Source organism: Cantharellus anzutake (genome assembly GCF_015039405.1).
Source record: "Cantharellus anzutake strain C23 chromosome Unknown EI90scaffold_117, whole genome shotgun sequence".
In the NCBI taxonomy this organism is placed as follows: Eukaryota; Fungi; Basidiomycota; class Agaricomycetes; order Cantharellales; family Hydnaceae; genus Cantharellus; species Cantharellus anzutake.
Genome location: NW_024067067.1, coordinates 1 through 17,423, shown reverse-complemented (window position 1 = coordinate 17,423; position 17,423 = coordinate 1). Strand labels below are relative to the sequence as shown.

Below are 17,423 nucleotides of genomic sequence, written 5' to 3'. Positions count from 1 at the left end.
TGTGTCTGGTATAATTTCTGGGCAAAATCTTGGAGTGGAACCTGTTGAACAATCATTCTGTTGGAATTGGAGCACAGGAGATTCCTGAGTGTGCTCCGTTCCGTTATGAAGGTGCCGACAAGTCACAGCGTCAATGAAGAACGGGACATTCCCCCGATAAGGTGGCGAGGACGGTACAACTTGTAGCTCCCTCGGAACCCTGAGAACACCAAGGGTCCCTGGTGTATGATGATAAGGTCCCTGCTGCACTTTGAGAGGAAACTGCAAGGAACTGTATGTTCACGTAAGTAAACTCTTCATTATGCGAAACGCGTTTGAAGGCCATGTGACAGCACCGTTAGATAATCAGGAAGGCCGCCGATATATTTTGCCACAGGGTTCAGAGTGGCCGCAAGCGTATAGTGCTGAATCACATTGGTGCCAGGGCGATGTCCGTGGTCGTAGCCGAGGCTGGCGTGTGCGCTTGCTGTGTGTATCTAGAATCCAGCTGTATTTTGGGGACATGCGATGATGTGAAGTGCCAGTTAATGGCGTGGACCACAGTCATTTGGCCGACAACATCGTCAGCAACAATTTGCTTTTAACTGCGATGAGAATACCAATAATATTTCCCCAGAAACCAGACAATCAACCATTGACCTCGGATATTGAGGCGCCGTTACCGGGATATTAACGTCATGCCCATTACTGCAACATGTCCCCGTGGATTTAAAGCCTGCATGGCACTCGGGAACTGCCTGACGCCGCTATTTCCTTGCTGCGAGAACCGCAGAAAAGTGTGCGACTGGAGAGAGAGAAGAACTAGAAGGGTGTTAACGCAACGTCTTGACAAAGTATAACTACCCGATGGACATTGAAGCGTGAGCACCTTCTTTCTCATTGTGTCCCTCGCTTCCGTCTAGGGTCTTATTCATCCTTCCTCTCATCCAGGTTCCGCAAAGCAGGTTATGAAGCAATAGATCGCATATGCGACTACTATAATACTCTCGAATCGCGTCCCGTCCTGGCCCAAGTGGAGCCAGGATACTTAATCAACAAATTATCTACACATCCTCCTCAAGAAGGGGAAGATATTCAGGAGATCACAGCCGATTTTCAAAGATTGATCATGCCTGGAATCACCCATTGGAATCATCCTGAGTTTTTTGCCTTTGTAAGTTTTAGTTTGGAATTTACTGGCCAGGGGACCGTTGCCAGGGGCCATTGACTGCATCGACTACCTTGGTTCCTGGTTGCCGGCCTTCTCGCTCCTCTCGCCCCCTTCGCAGCATCGCCGACTAACGTTTTGTACCGTTCAGTTCCCAAGTGGTAGTTCACTCGCAGGAATCCTCGCAGACTTATACTCCACTTCAGTTTCCAACCCTGGCTTCAACGTGCGCACGTCTCTGCTTTAGGGTATCTTCCTCTTTTAATGTTCCTCCCACTTACCGGCCATTAGTGGATCTGCTCTCCAGCATGCACCGAACTTGAGCAAGTTGTTGTGGACTGGGTCGCAAATCTGCTTAGCCTCTCCCCAGCTTTCCTCAACTCCCCTCCTGCACCGGTCCATGACCAGCCTCCCTCAACCACGGCCTCCTCGCCCAGTGCTTCTCCCCCTCTCACACCTGTCGAAAGCAGCGGCACATCGCAACCCCTACTTGGAGGTGGGGGCTCCATCCAATCAACAGCCTCCGAAAGTGTCCTTGTGGCAATAATCGCAGCCAGACACCATTTCCTCTCTTATTTCTCATCCCATTCCTCCCTTCCCCCACCATCACACGAATCCCTTATCATATACCTCTCGACCCAAACTCACTCGCTCGGCCTAAAAGGCGCCAAGTTACTGGGCCTAAACTATCGAGAGCTAGACGTTGATGAAGGGTGTGAATGGGGTGTTAAGGGGCTTGCGTTCAAGAACGCTTATGACGAGGACAGGAACAAGGGTTTGTGGCCTTTTATCTTTAGTAAGTGGCTCTTGGATTTTATTGAAGTCGAGGTACGTGGTGAATTGGTTTTCTTCAGTCGGGACGATTGGGACGACATCCTCTGGAGCGAATGATCATATCGATGAGATAGGCCCCATCAGTTAAGTACTTCATTTTCATTTTTTGCCTTTACTCTCATCAAATGTCTCGCCTGGTCATGGTAAATACAGTCTCCCAACTTGATAGCGTCTGGTTTCACATCGACGCCGCCTGGGCCGGAGTCTCGTTTTCTTGTCCCGAATTCAGAAGGAAAGGGAAACTGGACGCTATAAATAAGTACGCGGATTCATTTTGTACGAATTTCCACAAGTGGGGCTTGGTGAACTTTGTACGTGACACTCCGGTCTCACCTCGCACTTTTTTCCCTCACTCTCACTCGATTCTTATATTTTTCAACGGTAGGACTGCTCGATCCTCTGGGTCCGCGATCGTGCAGCTCTGACAGCCTCCATGGACATCGGGTCCTCAACTCCATCTTTCCTGCGCACAACCCAATCAGACGCCGGGCTTGTCGTGGATTATAGGAACTGGCAACTTTCTCTAGGGAGACGGTTCAGAAGTATCAAGTTGTGGTTTGTGTTAAGGAATTTTGGAGTGAAGGGGTTTAGGGCACATATTAGGAAGGGAGTTGGATTGGCGGAACTGTTTGAAAGGTTGCTTAAGGGTGAGGAGGCGGTGGAAGCGGTTTGTGAGTGGAAAATGAAGAGGGAGAACATGTTCGAAATGGTAACACCCAGAGCACTAGCTTTGGTCGTGTTCCGGCTCATTCCTCCTCGCCCTTCCCCTCCTGAGTCGCACAATGCTCTAAGTCAGGAAACTTTGAACGCGCTTAACATTACACTTCACCAAAACCTCACTCATCCTCCAACACCTCCCCCTTTAGCTTCTTCTTTTATCCCCGGCAGCGACCCGAGTGTTTCCAGTAGAAATCCCCCGACTCTAGCTTGGAAGACGCCCTTTTCATCACACGAACCGAATTAAAAGGAAAGGTTTGTTTGAGAATGGCTATTGGAGCAGAGAGAACGACAGAGGTTCACATCCGAAAGGCCGTGAAGATCTTGGAGAGGGTTGGGAGGAGGGTTCTGAGGGAAGCAGGTTTTGCGGTCGGTGAAGGCGACCTCGGTGCATGTGCAGCCGAGACCAAATCAGCTCAAACGGAGTAAATTGGTGAAAACCGTTGATCTCGCTTTCTATTTTCTTACCTTGGCCCGAGGTTTTGGCCATCGTTCATTACCCTTCCCCCCGACTTGTTTGTCCGAATAGTTTATCACAGGGGGGTGATTTTTCTCCCCTTAACTTCTTTCCTACTCCCTGCTTCCGGTTTGATCGTACAATGCGATACCGCTTCTCAACTGACTCAACCAGCTAGTTCAGAAAACATTTGGTTAACCAATGTTATCGATGTCACAACTGAGAATGAATCTTCCGCTGTGCGATGAAAGTACCAATTGATATGCCCGAGCCCTGGAAGAGGGGAAGCTCAGACTGGAAGTCCGCCAGGGCCGAGTGGTAACCGAATTTGCGTCGCTGCGGACTTCGTATATATTCGGGATCCACAATACTCAAAAGATGGCCTCGCGCGCAGCGGATCTTTTATCACTAGCAACCAAGCCCCACCCGAGCCATGCCAGACCCTCCGATGCAATGGTGCGACAAGATGCCCGAGTATGGGAGCTCTTGAATTTTTCCCCAGAAAAGAAAGCCTTGAGTAAAGGCTCACCGATACCGTCGCTCGGACAAGCTGACAGCCAATTGTGGGCACGTTATGCCATGTGCCCTGAGCCAGTCAGTGGACTCTGGCAATGCCACTGTGCCCATGACTGGTTTGCTTATGCAGTTCTGACCTTAGGCTAAGCTGCTCAACCCGCAGGTGTCAACGACTCACTCTAATGGTACGTGCATATTTCATCCACTGCTGCGTATCGCCATTGATCTTGAACCAGTCAACCCATAGTTGCATCAACCAGCGAACACAATCTCACCTACGTGCAGGACTATTGGAACACCAACTTTGTTTACATCGGGAAGTTGTGTGGCGGTTATTCGTAGCGGTTATTCTGGGGCGCTATGAGGCGTTGGGGGCGTTTTGCCCTTTCTCATTCAACTTAAAACTCCCTTTGTACGACGACGTTGCCACTCAGGAATGTCGGGGAGGAATTCTTAGACTTTTCTCCCTCAGAACTCTTATTCGAGTCTGAGGTGAGAACTATTTCTCAGTATTTTACTTTATAACTCTTGTATAACTCTTGTCGCAGTCTAACGCGACATAGTCTTTATTCTAATAAGGACTTCAACTCGACGCGCGTCCGTCCGTCGGCATATGTGCAGCAACAGCGTGCAGCCATGAAACGTGCGTTGGCACGTACGGAGCTCGTAAGGGTGTGTGTGTGTCATTTTAGGACACCGTCGGCATATGACGGAGCGTTCAATGGGTTACACTGTACACAATCGATCAGTACAAGGCCGTGGGATGTATCCTCCATCTTGCCAGCTCTCCGACCGCCATCCATTCACTCTTTACCATCTCTTCCTGCAGTCGCCGATACCCACAAGACCACTCCATCCCTCGAGTTGTAATGACCTAAGTTTGAGGACCGAACTCCTGGATGAAGGGGGGCCAATCGGGCAGCCCACTAGCCGTTGAAGATTACCTCCCTGTGCGCAACGGGAGCGATGCTGCATAGTGGCCAGAGGTGCTAAACACCCAACCGGACGCCGCGTGTACTCTAGACACCCTTTAACGATACGATGGCGGGTTATGCACGTCAGGAAAGGAAGGGAAACATGAGCGGAACGCATATTTCCACGAAGCATAGAGTGAGGCAGTTTACTTGCGTTATAGGTAACGCACACGAAGTTCAAGAACATTTTACATGCTGTGTACGTGTGTGTATGCGCACCCTCGCGGGTACCAAACAGGGAAACTCAACGATATGGGAAGACCCAAGGTGTCAGGCAGGACTGGGTCACTTAAATACGGATCATTTGCACCTCAGGATGATGACCGATATTGGAGAGAGCGTCACGTAGGGTTTCGAGTGAATCGGTCAAATCCGGGGTGTATAATGCGGGATGAACCGCGGCTAGCTGGTGGTAGAGTTGGACGCTCTCTTCTATGAACTGGAGCGCTTCGGAGTGCCGCCCAAGTTCAGAGAGAGCGAAGTGCAGATTATTGAGTGATGTGGCTAGATCTGGGGTGTGCGATCCTGGGTGAACGGCAACTAGTTGGCGGTAAAGTTTAACACTTTCCTCGATGAATGGAAGCGCCTCGGAGTGCCGTTCGAGATTGGAAAGAGCATAATATAAATTGTTGAGCGACAAAGCCAAATGTGAAGTGTATGATCTTGGGTGAATGGCAACTAGCTGCTGTCGGATTTTGAGGCTCTCCTCAATGAATGGGAGAGCCTCGGAGTGCCGTCCAAGTTTGGAAAGAGCGTCGTATAGATTGTTGAGTGACAAAGCCAAACCTGGGGTGTACGATTCTGGGTGAACGACAACCAGCTGGCGGTAGAGCTTGACGCTTTCCTCGATAAATGGGAGCGCCTCTGAGTGTTGTCCAAGATTGGAAAGAGCATCACGTAGATTGTTGAGTGACAAAGCCAGATATGGGGCGTATGACCCTGGGTGAACAGAAAGTAGTTTGCGGTATAGTTTGACGCTTTCCTCGATGAATGGGAGCGCCTCGGAGTACCGTCTGAGATCGGAATGAGCTAGATATAGAATGTTGAGTGATCTGGCCAAGTCCGAGGCGTATGATCCTGGGTGAGCGGCTGCCAGCTGCCGGTAAAGTGTGACGCCCTCTTTGATGAATGGGAGCGCCTCGGAGTGCTGTTGGAGAGCGTAATGAGCTAAATACAAAATGTTGAGCGATCTGGCCACATCTGGGGTGTATGATCCTGGATGAACGGCGGCAAGCTGGCGCCGAATTTTGACGCTTTCTTCAATGAATGGGAGCGCCTCATGGTGCCGCCCCAGTTCAGAAAGAGCGCTGTATAGATTGCTCAGGGATAGAGCCAATTTTGGTCTGTATGACGCTGGGTGAATGACGACTAGTTCGCGCCGGATTTCGACGCTTTCTTCGATGAATGGGAGCGCCTCACAGTGCCGTCCGAGATTAGAAAGTGCTAAATACAAATTGTTGAGTGACATGGCCAAATCAGGTGTATATGATCTTGGGTGAACCGCAACTAGCTGGCGGTAGAGTTCGACACTTTCTTCGATGAATGGGAGCGCCTCCGAGTGCCGTCCGAGTCTGGAAAGAGCCCTGCATAGATTGTTGAGTGACAAGGCCAAATTTGCATTGTACGATCCTGGATGGACAGCAATTAGCTGGCGCAGGATTTTAACACTTTCTTCGATGGATAGGAGCGCCTCAGAGTGCCGCCCGAGTTTGGAAAGCGCACTATATAGATTGCTGAGGGACAAGGCCAACTTTGGTGTGTATGATCCTGGAAGAACGGCTACTAGCTGGCGTCGGATCTTGACGCATTCTTCAATGAATGGGAGCGCCTCAGAGTGGCGCCCGAGATTGGAAAGTGCTAAATACAGATTGTTGAGTGACATGGCCAAATCGGGGGTATGTGAATGGCAACTAGCTGACGGTAGAGTCTGACGCTTTCTTCGATGAATGGGAGCGCCTCCGAGTGTCGTCCGAGGCTGGAAAGAGCGCCAAGCAGATTATTCAGTGACATAGCCAAATCTGGGGTGTGTGATTCCGGGTGGGCGGCAACGAGCTGTCGCTGGAGTTTGATGCTTTCCTCAATGAATGAGAGCGCCTCCTTGTGTCGTTTGAGACTGGAAAGAGCCCTACATAGATTGTTGAGTGACAAAGCCAAATTGGGATTGTATGATCCAGGATGAATGGCAACTAGCCGACGCAAGATTTTGACGCTTTCTTCGATGAATGGAAGCGCTTCGGAGTGCCGTCCGAGATCGGAAAGAACTAAATATAGGCTGTTGAGTGATCTGGCCAAATCTGGAGTATACCATCCTGAGTGGACGGCAACTAACTGGCGGTAGAGTTTGACGCCTTCTTCGATGAATGGGAGTGCCTCGGGGTGACGTCCGAGTTTGCAAAGAGCGTTACATATATTATTGAGTGAATTGGCCAAATCCGGCATGTAAGATCCTGAATCCACGGCAACAAGGTGACGGCAGAGTGCTACGGAATCGTTTGCTGCCTCATATGCCTCTTGGAACCTTGAAGAAAATTCCAAATTCGGTTGGAGCTGAGTAAGCACATTGGCCAGCGCATTGATAGCACCTTTTGACCTTTGGTCAACAACCCACTAAAAATTATGAGCTGGTTTCATTGATAGCACAATTGATAATCCATACCTTATGCCACTCCAGGAGAACTGAGATACTAATGTAGCCTTCCATTCTCACACAAACTTCTACCCAACGAGTTGCATGCTGACTGAAAAACACACAGATTGAGCCCTGCAGCGCCTGCGGCGGTTCCTGGACTTCACTGAGGTGATAACTAAGGTGACGACATGCGTAATGAAAGTGCTCAGATAAATTCGCTGGAGGAATACGTGGCAGTTCATCTTGTTCGGACAAGTTTTTAATGAGTCCTAGATTCTCTACAGAGCAAAGATCCTGGTTCAAGATCTCGGCGCATCGCAGGGCAACCTTGGCATTCTCCATCGTCGTGTCTACTGGGCCGCAACGAAGGCTAATTGATTGGGGATCGATCCGATCCACGATAAAGTCCCGGAAGGATTGGTGCAAGATGCGAATCGGAACGCGACAATCCTCAACTCCTGAGAGGAGTGGTGCAAGTTCGGCTAACGTGTATTGAATGGAAGACTTGAGGAAAGGCGACAAAATCGTATCCCAAGCTGAGACAGACAGAGGTTGTTGCGCCACGAAGATTGCTCCCATGACAAGTGGATAGTCATGCGCAAAATCTTCATCCTCCCAATCACACTTTTTCAGAATGCTTGTATACAAGCGATCCATCATTCCTTCAGCAGAAATGGCTGGCCGTTTGGTGCCTGTGTCAAGCAGTGTCTCTAATATCTTCATAGGGTCCTTGTTAGCCATCTTCATGTAGCTAAAGATGGTGCTGATCCAAACAAACAAGCCACCCGCTCGCTCCAAGATCTTCTGTACTATTTTCCCCTCGTCTTGAAGTTTATGCCGTACATCGGGATGAAAATTCTTCAGCATCTGCAGCTGGGAACGTATGTACGTAGCGCAGTCCTGCACGTTTGTCTCATCCGAGAGATTGATGGTAAGGCGATCAATAGGACAATGAGCCGAGAGGAAGCGATTAACAAGATCAAATTGTCTTGATGTAACAAAGAATTTTATGGAGGACGGTAATCTCGGCACTTCCTCGCGCAAGATGTTAGCAAGAGGCTCAAATGCTTCTTTGTCACACTCGTCTAAAGCGTCAATGATGACCACCATTGGAGGGTAGGAAGGCGGGGGTTTATGGAGGAGAGGCGAAGCCACTAATTCCTTGAACTGCATCGTGAATGGGGCTGTTGAGAGAGTAGGGTCTTTTCGAAGGGCAGAGACAATGAAGTTGCGATGATCCGGGTCACGGTTGGCCAGAGCTTGAGCAATGCCACTGAATAAACAATCGGGCCGCGATTGTTCGCCTGCCTTGAAGAAAAAGGCTAGTAACAGGGTAGCCTCCCTTTTACAATTCTCTGCAATCGTGTGCGCAATTGAAGTTTTTCCGGCGCCGGCCACAGCGGTCATCAGCATCAACCGGTTCTGGCTGTCTCCAGTGCTACAACACCAAGCCATAATATGTTCCGTGAGATCAACCCTAGTACCTTTTAAGCATGCCTGGGTTGAGTCATAGTGAGCGACATCAGGGTATCGGAGTCTACCAAGAATCGAGTCGCCCTGCAGAGTATCTCGACCATCTTCTATGGTGGATAATCTGAGACTAATTCTTAAGTTCGTCCTAAGCTGCATCGGTCAGGATCAGAATGATTATGGTACAACACCATGAGGAGAGCTACCTGAAACGCTGCCAATGCTTTGTCAAGATCTTTCTTTAGGCCATCGATCCTTCCGGAGTCTCTGAAGTGGGAAAATGTGTTTCTGAAAGCCAATCGTTTCTCTACTTTTGCGAGTTTTTGGTCGATTTTGGACTTGATCTCCTGCAGCGTGCTAGGACTTCGTGTAAGTACGATAAGATCACTAAAAACAAATATAACTTACCCATCGAGCTTTGTAGCACTCTCCACCCATGACTTTGCCTCTTCCGCTGACTCATCAAAGGACTTTATGGCTGCAACTACCTCAGCCACTGTGTCGACCACATATTTACCAAAGTCGGCCCATTCCCTTTTATTCTCCTTAAACTTCTAAGTGACGCAAACCGGGGTGAGCGTTCGTTTGCGACCAAGCACAGATTGACGCCAACCTTGACTTCACCGAAGATGAAGAGCGCACCACTAGTCGCGCTCTTTAGAGGAGGACACACATCAGCGGCCGCGTTGACGGCCGTGAGAATGGGGACTGCTATGTCGCCCCCTGTTGCGAGGAGACGATCAATCGTTCTCCTGAGAGCTGCAGCCCTTTCCCGCAATGACATAGTCGATAACGGAAAAACCGATGGAGGAGAGGGCGCCACAGGCACGCAACACACGTGAGCCCCTTCAGATGTCCAGAACCACGAGGCATCTGTACAATTATGGAAGGTCGTGGGCGGCACTGTCGGACAGCATGCTACATTTGTAAATAATTGGTCACAAACGATCCTACTGGTGAAGACCAGTCAGCTGAACTGTAAGCCGATTGAGTACCATGTACGAACTGAATATTGCCACCCGCGCGAGCATGCCATAAGCTTTTATAGACGACTACGCGATGCAGACAAGGAGTTGACTGGGGGTTGTTCGCTGTCTGTCGAGCCGCCTACTCGGGGAGGGGAAAGGTTCAAGGGCACTGAAAGGTCTGAATTTACATAGATATAATCAGCTACACTTGCCGGCGCCTTGTAGGTTGGGACTGGGTTGGTCGGGTTGGGGCCTTGCACTTGAATATGCTATGACCACATGCACAGGGCCGTCGTCACAAGGGTCTTGCTGTTCGACGCACATACACGCATTTCTGTGGGATCAAGCAGGCGCCTCCGAGCGCCAAGGAGTTGATCATGAAATTAAAATTACGTGACACAGATTCCTCCAGTGCTAACATGAAAACCACCAAGTCAAGAGTATTACCCCACCAAGAAGGTTCACTTATCCAAATCCTCATCCTCTCCCACCTCATAATCAGCAAGCCAATAGTGGGCATTGATTTTCGTATCTTGTTCGAACGGCTTTCGGCCCACCCATCGAACAAATGCTGCCGCTTCATCCTCTATGGAATCGCGGATTGCGCGGCGAGAGATGTTCGTTTTGAAGTATTTGAGCCGACGTTCATGCTCCGCGATCATTCTTTCGTTTGCGCGATGGAAGGCCCAGAGAACTTCGCGGACCCTGAATCAGGGCGTCAATAACGGGCGCACAACCACATGGGGTTGAGGAGGCAATGGGGATGGACGCACTCATCGATGCGGCGGTCAAGCATTTGCCAGTTTGTGGTTTTATCCAAACGCCAGAGAGCGACAGTCTCATCACGAGAATCCTCATAGTCTTCGTCCTCACTCGGGCCAAAAGCCACCAAAGGTTGTTCACTTCCGAACTTCATACCACATTCTTGGAGTGCCGTCTCAATAATCTCGTTCGCCCAGCCCACTACACTGGTTGTCATCACCAAGGGGATACGAATGTCCTTGCCGGGACTCATCACTTCCAGAACGGAGTCGCCATAAGTGACTCGAGCGACGACGTCTCTTGGAAGCCGACCAAAGCTTTGGCCCTTTGCGAAAGTACGCCAATTGTCACTGAAGTCCGATTCACGAGAGTTGAACTTCTCGATGGCCCTTTTGAACTCGGGGATACTGAACTCGGCATCCCACTTATATCTGGCCGTATCGTCGGATGAGTATAGGCATGCGGCCTCCGTAGTATCGCGCTGAACTTACGCTGGTGTGTCATCATAGGAAATAAACGATCGACTGCCTTCACCATAGGCGTCGGAAGCAAATAAATCTTCAAATATACTGGATCAAGTCAAGGCTTATTCAGGGAAAGTGCTCTGAAACATACTGAATCTCGCCAGCGACCTCAGCTTCCCAGAGGGCAACATGCCTCATGAAGAGGGAAAAATCTGTCAAGCAACTTCGCCAGAGAGGCTCGCTGGTTATCTGGCCATAACTTTCCAGCATTGCATGCGAGAAGACAGGTTTGCCATCAGGTGATTGAATCGGCTTGGTCAAGTCGGTGTTCAGATGAGGAACACCAACGTGGAAGGGCTTATTCCCATGTCCCACAAAGAGATAGCGTTTAATTACTGTTGAGGTCCAGTCACGAGCGTCCTTGGCAGCGGAGTCGATAGAGAAGTTCTCTATGAGATCTTCGCCCCGAGAAATATCTGTAAGGGCTTCGGGATCATTGTACACAGCAAGAAAATCCAGGTAAGATGGAAGAATGCAGATTCCGTAGCCCTTGTTGGCATATTTGAACACACTTGAAGGATCATTCATCGACGTCAGCCGAAGTTTTTCTCTTTGTAAGTGGGACTTGGAACTTGCCGCTGATCGCGCGTAGCCTTTCGATCACCAAGATAGTGTCCATCGATGAGGTCCATCTGGCCAAAGAGATGAACACAGAACCAGGTTGCGGCGATATTGAATATGCTTACTGTGAACACAATTAAACCGGTTTCGAGTGCGCGTACGCACCGTGGCAACAACCATACATCTGCACCGTCGTATCCCGCTGCACATACATCAAGGTCGAAGTTAAGGAGGACCTCCCGAGGACTTCCGATAAGTTTCAGGACAATTTGGACCCGTCGACGAGGATACTCTGAGTAGAAGGTGATTGTTTGAGAATTTCTAACTACGAAGAACGGCGCATTTGGAGGCAAATTCTTCTTGTACACTGTCTCGATGTGTTCAATTTTTGCATTCGCTTCCTGAGGGGGGAGGCCATAGATGTAAAGATCGATGTCCGAATCCTCAGAATCCTTAGGTTTTTTAGCTCCGGGAGAGCTGGAGAGCTTCGACGGAAGCTCTGGAGTGAGCAGAGTGGAAAGTACCATCCCACCAGCAACGAAGACATTTGACCAATCCAGTCCAGTCAGTATTCCATCGGTCATCTCATCCCATCGCTTTTTGAAACCTTCCTTGGAGGTTTGGAGGAAGATGCTCTGATGTCTCTTTGCATGTAGGACAGTATACCCAGGAAATGAAGTGACTGGTCGGCGTCTGATTTCCAGCGCTTCGCCTTTCTTATCACTGATTATGGTGCAGTCAGGGATGACGGACTGGATATCCCCCACAGTCACAAGGCCATACTTCCATGATGAAACAGCGTGCGGGGCGTCAGCCGGGATCAACTTGAGGTTGTGGCGACGAGATAGAATCCGAAGATAACTCTCGTTTTTCAGGATCCTAGCCAGCATGAGAAAGGGAATTGATATTCGGTATTTATGATAGCACATTGAGGAATCTACACTCACCATTCATCAACGTCGGCAACAAAATGCCCATCTGAGACAGTCCTTGCACGTTTCTTGCCACGTTCAGAAGGCCCAAAGTGACATTCCGCAAGTCCAAGACATCTGACAGTATAGGGAAGACGACACCAATTCCATAACTGTTCACCTCCCTCATAGCGAGCTTCCTGTAGAGCAGCCCTGATGGCTTCAAGATCTGCCTTGGGATGCTCGCCAAGCTCTTTCAAGGCAAGTTTGTCCAGGTCGACATTACAGGGATTTCCCAGGGAGATATTCTCCTTGCAGATTCTGGATTTCGCTTCTTCCCAATGCTCGAGCTGATGGTTGACGACTTTTTTAGCCATGTCCCCCATACGGATGTCCGTATTACTTTTGAGAAGATTCCGTAATGCGAAAGGTGCAGCTGTGGATATTATTGGCCAAGCCGCATGATTGCGATTATACATTGGCTCAGGAAGTCCTTCATCTGATAGCAGACGGCCACAATGGTTTTTGCTGTAAGTCTAGACAGTGGGCGCAGTGCGAAATCACATTACGTTTTTCTGTAGTCATTTCGGTTCGCGTGTTGATCCCTCGTGCGTGCTGTTTTCTTCCACCCTCCATGGCATAAGCACCTTTGCAAGTCTAAACTGAATTCAGACCGTGAGACCCTGGGCTCTTTTACATAATTGCATTATGTAAGTATTTTGGTTCTGATACGAAATTGGAGATTAAATCTTTGCAAGCCAGGCAGCATTTGCGCCGGTGAAGTCCAAAGCCTGATTGAACGCCATGCAGTACTTCGAGCTATCCTTCCCCTGCATACAAACTGGAGTTCGGTGTCCCAGATTTCTGTTTGAGCGCTAAACTCTATGAAATGTACCCCGAAGAATGCGTTCGTCTAGCTCTTTCCAATGTGCTTCAGTGGTATGGGACTCGAAATTGTATTTCAGAGAGAAATTGCCCTTGAAACGTTTAATAATCTGCGTTGTGACTTATGAGTGTTAGGATGCGGCTACCGTCTGTTGGCTGAGCGCTCACCTCATTGGCGAGTCGTCTCTGAAAAGGCCGGTTGCCTTGCGATGCATAGCCATTTAATGCGGTAAAAATGGTATGCCAGCTAGTCCTACAAAGAACAAGTGGGCTTGCGGTTCAATACAAGAGCTTGCACCTGAGGAGTCTCATCGAAGATTAATTTCACGAAGATGTTGAGTCTGAAGGATCGCGGTTTTTGGTAAAGAATGGGCATTAGAGCTGTAACGGGGCGTCGAACTCGAATACTACTAACAGAGCAACATTTTTGACAGACGACCTGCGCCCACCAAACCTGACGGCCTGGAATAAGAGCAGTGACGAGTTACAAAGAAACTCGGTACTTGACCGTGTTGCAAATTATTCGCACCTGAGTACACGATGTAAGGATATATATCGTTCAGCATAAAGCACAATGGATGATCATGCACTAAAACGGCCATTGCATGTCATCACCGACAGCCAGTGGCAGATTTCAGTTTTATGTCACGCCTCAATGACGATAGCAGAATGGTTGGAAGCACCGGTTACTGATCATGAACGTGCAGAAGGGATATAATTTGCGCGCTTTGCCCATCTGCACACAAGTAAAAAAAAATGAATAGTGCCGGTCGGATGCAGTCCGTAGAGCTCTACGAACCCCAAAGGAGAAACTAACGAACTAGCTGTGCATGATAATCTCCCGAGAGCACGATATTTGACTGCAGTTCGAAGAGGGCGCTGCCTCGATGCGCTCAGAACCGGATCTCACCCATTGAGGGCAAGGTTAAACTTTGCAGTCCGAGCATCGGATGTCTCTGCTGCAACCTCCAACTCCTGGAGCAATGCTCCACAGTCTTCAACGACGGAGGATAAGACCGATGAAGCTTCGATGATACGCGACTTTATTTCATCCTTGACCTTGAGTATATTGGCCCTTTGCGCTTCGTACCTTAGAAAACGTATAGCCGGAAGGCAGCATACTGAGGTGAGGGAACATACTCAATTTCAAGATTTTTCCGCTTCGCCAGCGCAGCACCGGTCCCTTGACTGAGCTCATCCTCAAGATCCCGAGCCGCCTTCTCAAGCTGATTATTGGCCTCTCGAGCATTTTCCGCTTCATCCGCCATTTTCTGCCAGACACTCCTTCAGCTTCCCAAAGGGGTAATAATGACTAAAAAAAACCCACCTGCTTCATACTCTCGATCTGCGCAATTGTTAATGCCCTTTCCTCCTCACAGCTCTCGATTCGTTCCCTAACGTCCTCGATCTTTCCCTCGACCTCCTCGATTTCGTGTTCAATTTCGATAACCTCCCCCGTGATCCTCTGCATCTCCGCCGTCGTAGCTTTCCTATATTCCCCTAGAGCAGGTTTGATTAGCCTTCTTAGATCAACGACAGGAGCGATCGCATTTGCTGGAGAAGCGCCCGGGACCAGCATTGCTTCAGAGGGGGAGTTGGAGGAGGGATCTCCACGAGCCATGTTGAGCTCGATTCGGAACTCAACATTTTGAATGGTCTTTGGCAACGAGTTGTTCGAACCACCAACTCCATTCCGATTCTCGGCATCCTTCCCTCTCGATGTGCTCGTTCCCCCTCCCACAAGACCCACCTTTTCGAGGAGTGTTGTATATACAGCAATATCCTCCTCGACACTATCCACACGTCTAGCAAGGGTGACTTCATTTTCATGTAATGCCTGTTTAGCTTGAGCAAGTTTTTCGTTTAACGTTGCGTTTTGTTTTTGCAAGGTTTCAGCATCGGAGAACATTTGAGAAATTTCGACCTCGGTCATCTTTTGAGCTTTGATCTGGGAGTGGAGATCGGCACGTTCGGCGAGAAGAGAATTCACCTCCTTTCCTGCGTCATTTTGTTGGTGTCGAGTCAAAAGGTCAGTTGGTGAAGCACTACTGAAGATGGGCAAAACGCAACTGGTCTCTTCTATATTTTCCTCCAGATCCTCAACAGCATCCGAGATTCTCTTGCGTTTCGAGCGAGCATCTTCCATCCCTTTTTTGAAAGTTTTGATGCGCGATATAATCTCAGCACGCTCCGTCTCCGCAAGCTGGAGTGGACGCTAATTCAAAACGTGAGGACGCGAAAATTGGGCACGTAACCATTCAAAATACTGCACCTCCTTGCTCCGGAGTTTCTCAAGTTGGGTGCGTAATTTGTCAATTTGCGCGTCCATTTGCTCAATCGCTTCTTCCTGTCCTTCTGTCCGAAGATCTGGGATATGTGAACAAACATCACACCCATGGGACGGAACGTGGAGACGGCAAGAACTGGAACTCACTGTATTCCTCAACCATCCGCATTTGTTCAGCTTCAAAATCAGCCTCCTCATCCCCCCACCACTTATCATATGTCTCAGCGTAGAATCTGAATTCGATAAGATGTCGTAGCTCAGGAGCATTAGCCATTCGTTCGTCTTCCGGGTTGAGTGTAAGCGCTTCAGAAGGGAGAACGTATAAATCCTGGGAGTCGGTAGACAGCCAGCGGGCTTTGATCTATGTTGTTGATTTGATCAGAAACCGTTCGGGTGATAGAGGGAAGAGAGTTGTTTCGCGTACTTTTGCTTGCTGAACCATCCAATGTAAACATGCTAGAATACTTTGCCACGCATGCGGAGCACTCGGTGCTTGGAGACTTTGTTTACTGATTGTGTCAATCAGCGGGTACCTCAAATCTTTCATCACTTGGATAAATTCCTCAGGCATCGTCCTGACTGATTCTTTGTCCCTCGAGGAAGATACTGCTCTGCTCCCTTTTTCAGGTTCCACGACGGGATAAACATAATCGGGATCAAGCTCTTCGACGAGTCGTTTCCAGATCTCAATAAACTCTCTCGTAGAAGGGCTTTGAAGTGTTTTGAGAGACAGAGTAGGTAGGATAAGATTCATTTCGATGCTTATGAGATAATCGAGGATTTCTCGTTGTTCAATGAGTTGATAGGATTTGTCACGAATAGGACGGGTTTCCTTATGGCCGGATGATGATGACGATGGAATACCTGCCCGTGCGGGTCGGAGGGAGTGATGAGGTTGTTGAGGTGCATTGGATTTACGCACGCTGGAAGTACCGAGTGCAGAATAGTTGATCGCACTTGAACCAAGATCAGATTTTATTGGTGTTTTCCCATAATCGATGCGTTGGGACAAGGAAGACGAGGGGGCCGTCAGGGTTTGAGGCGGCGGGCCTAGGTGGGATCGGCCAAGGGTGGATGCACTTGAGCCCGGAGGCGGGCGAGTTTGGACAATCCCCGGTAAGCCGAAATTACTTTTTCTGGGACCTGCACTACGGGAAGAGAAAGAGGATGGTTGGATTGATTGGGATGGTAGAACAGAGTGACGAAGGGAGGTTGCTGGTTGCTGTTGTTGGGTGTTCTTTATTGCTGAGGTTGGGGAGGAATGCCTGTGCGACTGTCATTGGGATTGTCGCGTCTATGGGCCATTTTGACGCGTGTCTGTTGAGTAAGTTAGACTTGACGCCAAACGATGTTTAAATAAGCACTGGGAGGCTCGATGTAAACAAACAAAAGCAAGTTCTGGGCGGTTACAGAGCCCGTAGCTCTTCGTCGTCTGGCCCATGGAATATTTTTTGTAGGAATGTCACTTCGCAGCTCCATTCTCTGTCCCTGCGTACACAATCAACCCTATTGTAGGTCGTTTCGTAGGCGCAAACAAGTGTCAACATCTGACTCCTTGAGCTTTTCTGTAGCTGTGTCACCACAAGATATTCGATCACTTCGTAACCCAAGACGGGTCTGTCATGTGGCTTGCGCCCACCAGGATGTATCTGCCACGTACCCTTCCTCATTCTTGTCAACTTAGCCTACAATACTTCGCATTAGGCAGCTTCGCATACGCATCCATTATAACACCCTCGTTTCGAGGTCGTCTGTTCTGTCATACGTCCACCTTTCGAAAC

At 49.2% G+C, this 17,423-nt stretch overlaps 5 protein-coding genes across 5 annotated transcripts; 2 read left to right on the top strand and 3 right to left on the bottom strand.

The window, feature by feature from the left end:
• The first annotated feature begins 105 nt into the window (after window positions 1-105).
• EI90DRAFT_225570 (uncharacterized protein) lies at window positions 106-724 on the top strand. Its single transcript, XM_039052772.1, has 4 exons — window positions 106-283; window positions 350-468; window positions 525-562; window positions 617-724. The coding sequence occupies exons 1-4, from the start codon at window positions 276-278 to the stop codon at window positions 671-673; spliced, it is 222 nt and encodes a 73-aa protein (XP_038909172.1). The 5' UTR covers window positions 106-275; the 3' UTR covers window positions 674-724.
• On the top strand, window positions 703-3,383 carry EI90DRAFT_3086148 (pyridoxal phosphate-dependent transferase). Its single transcript, XM_039062179.1, has 8 exons — window positions 703-860; window positions 931-1,153; window positions 1,299-1,373; window positions 1,439-1,943; window positions 2,002-2,064; window positions 2,135-2,292; window positions 2,367-2,886; window positions 2,916-3,383. The coding sequence occupies exons 1-8, from the start codon at window positions 847-849 to the stop codon at window positions 3,125-3,127; spliced, it is 1,770 nt and encodes a 589-aa protein (XP_038909171.1). The 5' UTR covers window positions 703-846; the 3' UTR covers window positions 3,128-3,383.
• A 1,551-nt stretch (window positions 3,384-4,934) lies between these two features.
• On the bottom strand, window positions 4,935-9,528 carry EI90DRAFT_3134318 (uncharacterized protein; the record flags this gene model as incomplete). Its single annotated transcript, XM_039064654.1, has 6 exons — window positions 4,935-6,502; window positions 6,565-7,252; window positions 7,302-8,897; window positions 8,951-9,101; window positions 9,153-9,298; window positions 9,358-9,528. 6 exons carry the CDS (start codon window positions 9,526-9,528, stop codon window positions 4,935-4,937), a joined length of 4,320 nt encoding a protein of 1,439 aa, XP_038909170.1.
• A 645-nt stretch (window positions 9,529-10,173) lies between these two features.
• Window positions 10,174-13,177, bottom strand: EI90DRAFT_3147403 (uncharacterized protein; the record flags this gene model as incomplete). The annotated part of the gene is made up of 8 exons (XM_039065525.1): window positions 10,174-10,417; window positions 10,486-10,905; window positions 10,966-11,043; window positions 11,090-11,509; window positions 11,575-11,630; window positions 11,685-12,438; window positions 12,507-12,969; window positions 13,168-13,177. The coding sequence occupies 8 exons, from the start codon at window positions 13,175-13,177 to the stop codon at window positions 10,174-10,176; spliced, it is 2,445 nt and encodes an 814-aa protein (XP_038909169.1).
• A 1,084-nt stretch (window positions 13,178-14,261) lies between these two features.
• On the bottom strand, window positions 14,262-16,922 carry EI90DRAFT_3021519 (HEC/Ndc80p family-domain-containing protein; the record flags this gene model as incomplete). The annotated part of the gene is made up of 7 exons (XM_039057667.1): window positions 14,262-14,445; window positions 14,496-14,626; window positions 14,683-15,570; window positions 15,628-15,722; window positions 15,790-16,003; window positions 16,067-16,785; window positions 16,838-16,922. 7 exons carry the CDS (start codon window positions 16,920-16,922, stop codon window positions 14,262-14,264), a joined length of 2,316 nt encoding a protein of 771 aa, XP_038909168.1.
• Window positions 16,923-17,423: the final 501 nt, after the last annotated feature.

Coding starts and splice junctions, on each gene's coding strand:
- EI90DRAFT_225570 (XM_039052772.1), top strand. Junction 469..524: donor GGCTGGCGTGTGCGCTTGCT/GTGTGTATCTAG, acceptor GTGAAGTGCCAG/TTAATGGCGTGGACCACAGT. Junction 563..616: donor GTCATTTGGCCGACAACATC/GTCAGCAACAAT, acceptor ATATTTCCCCAG/AAACCAGACAATCAACCATT.
- EI90DRAFT_3086148 (XM_039062179.1), top strand. Junction 1,374..1,438: donor TTTCCAACCCTGGCTTCAAC/GTGCGCACGTCT, acceptor ACCGGCCATTAG/TGGATCTGCTCTCCAGCATG. Junction 2,065..2,134: donor CGATGAGATAGGCCCCATCA/GTTAAGTACTTC, acceptor TGGTAAATACAG/TCTCCCAACTTGATAGCGTC.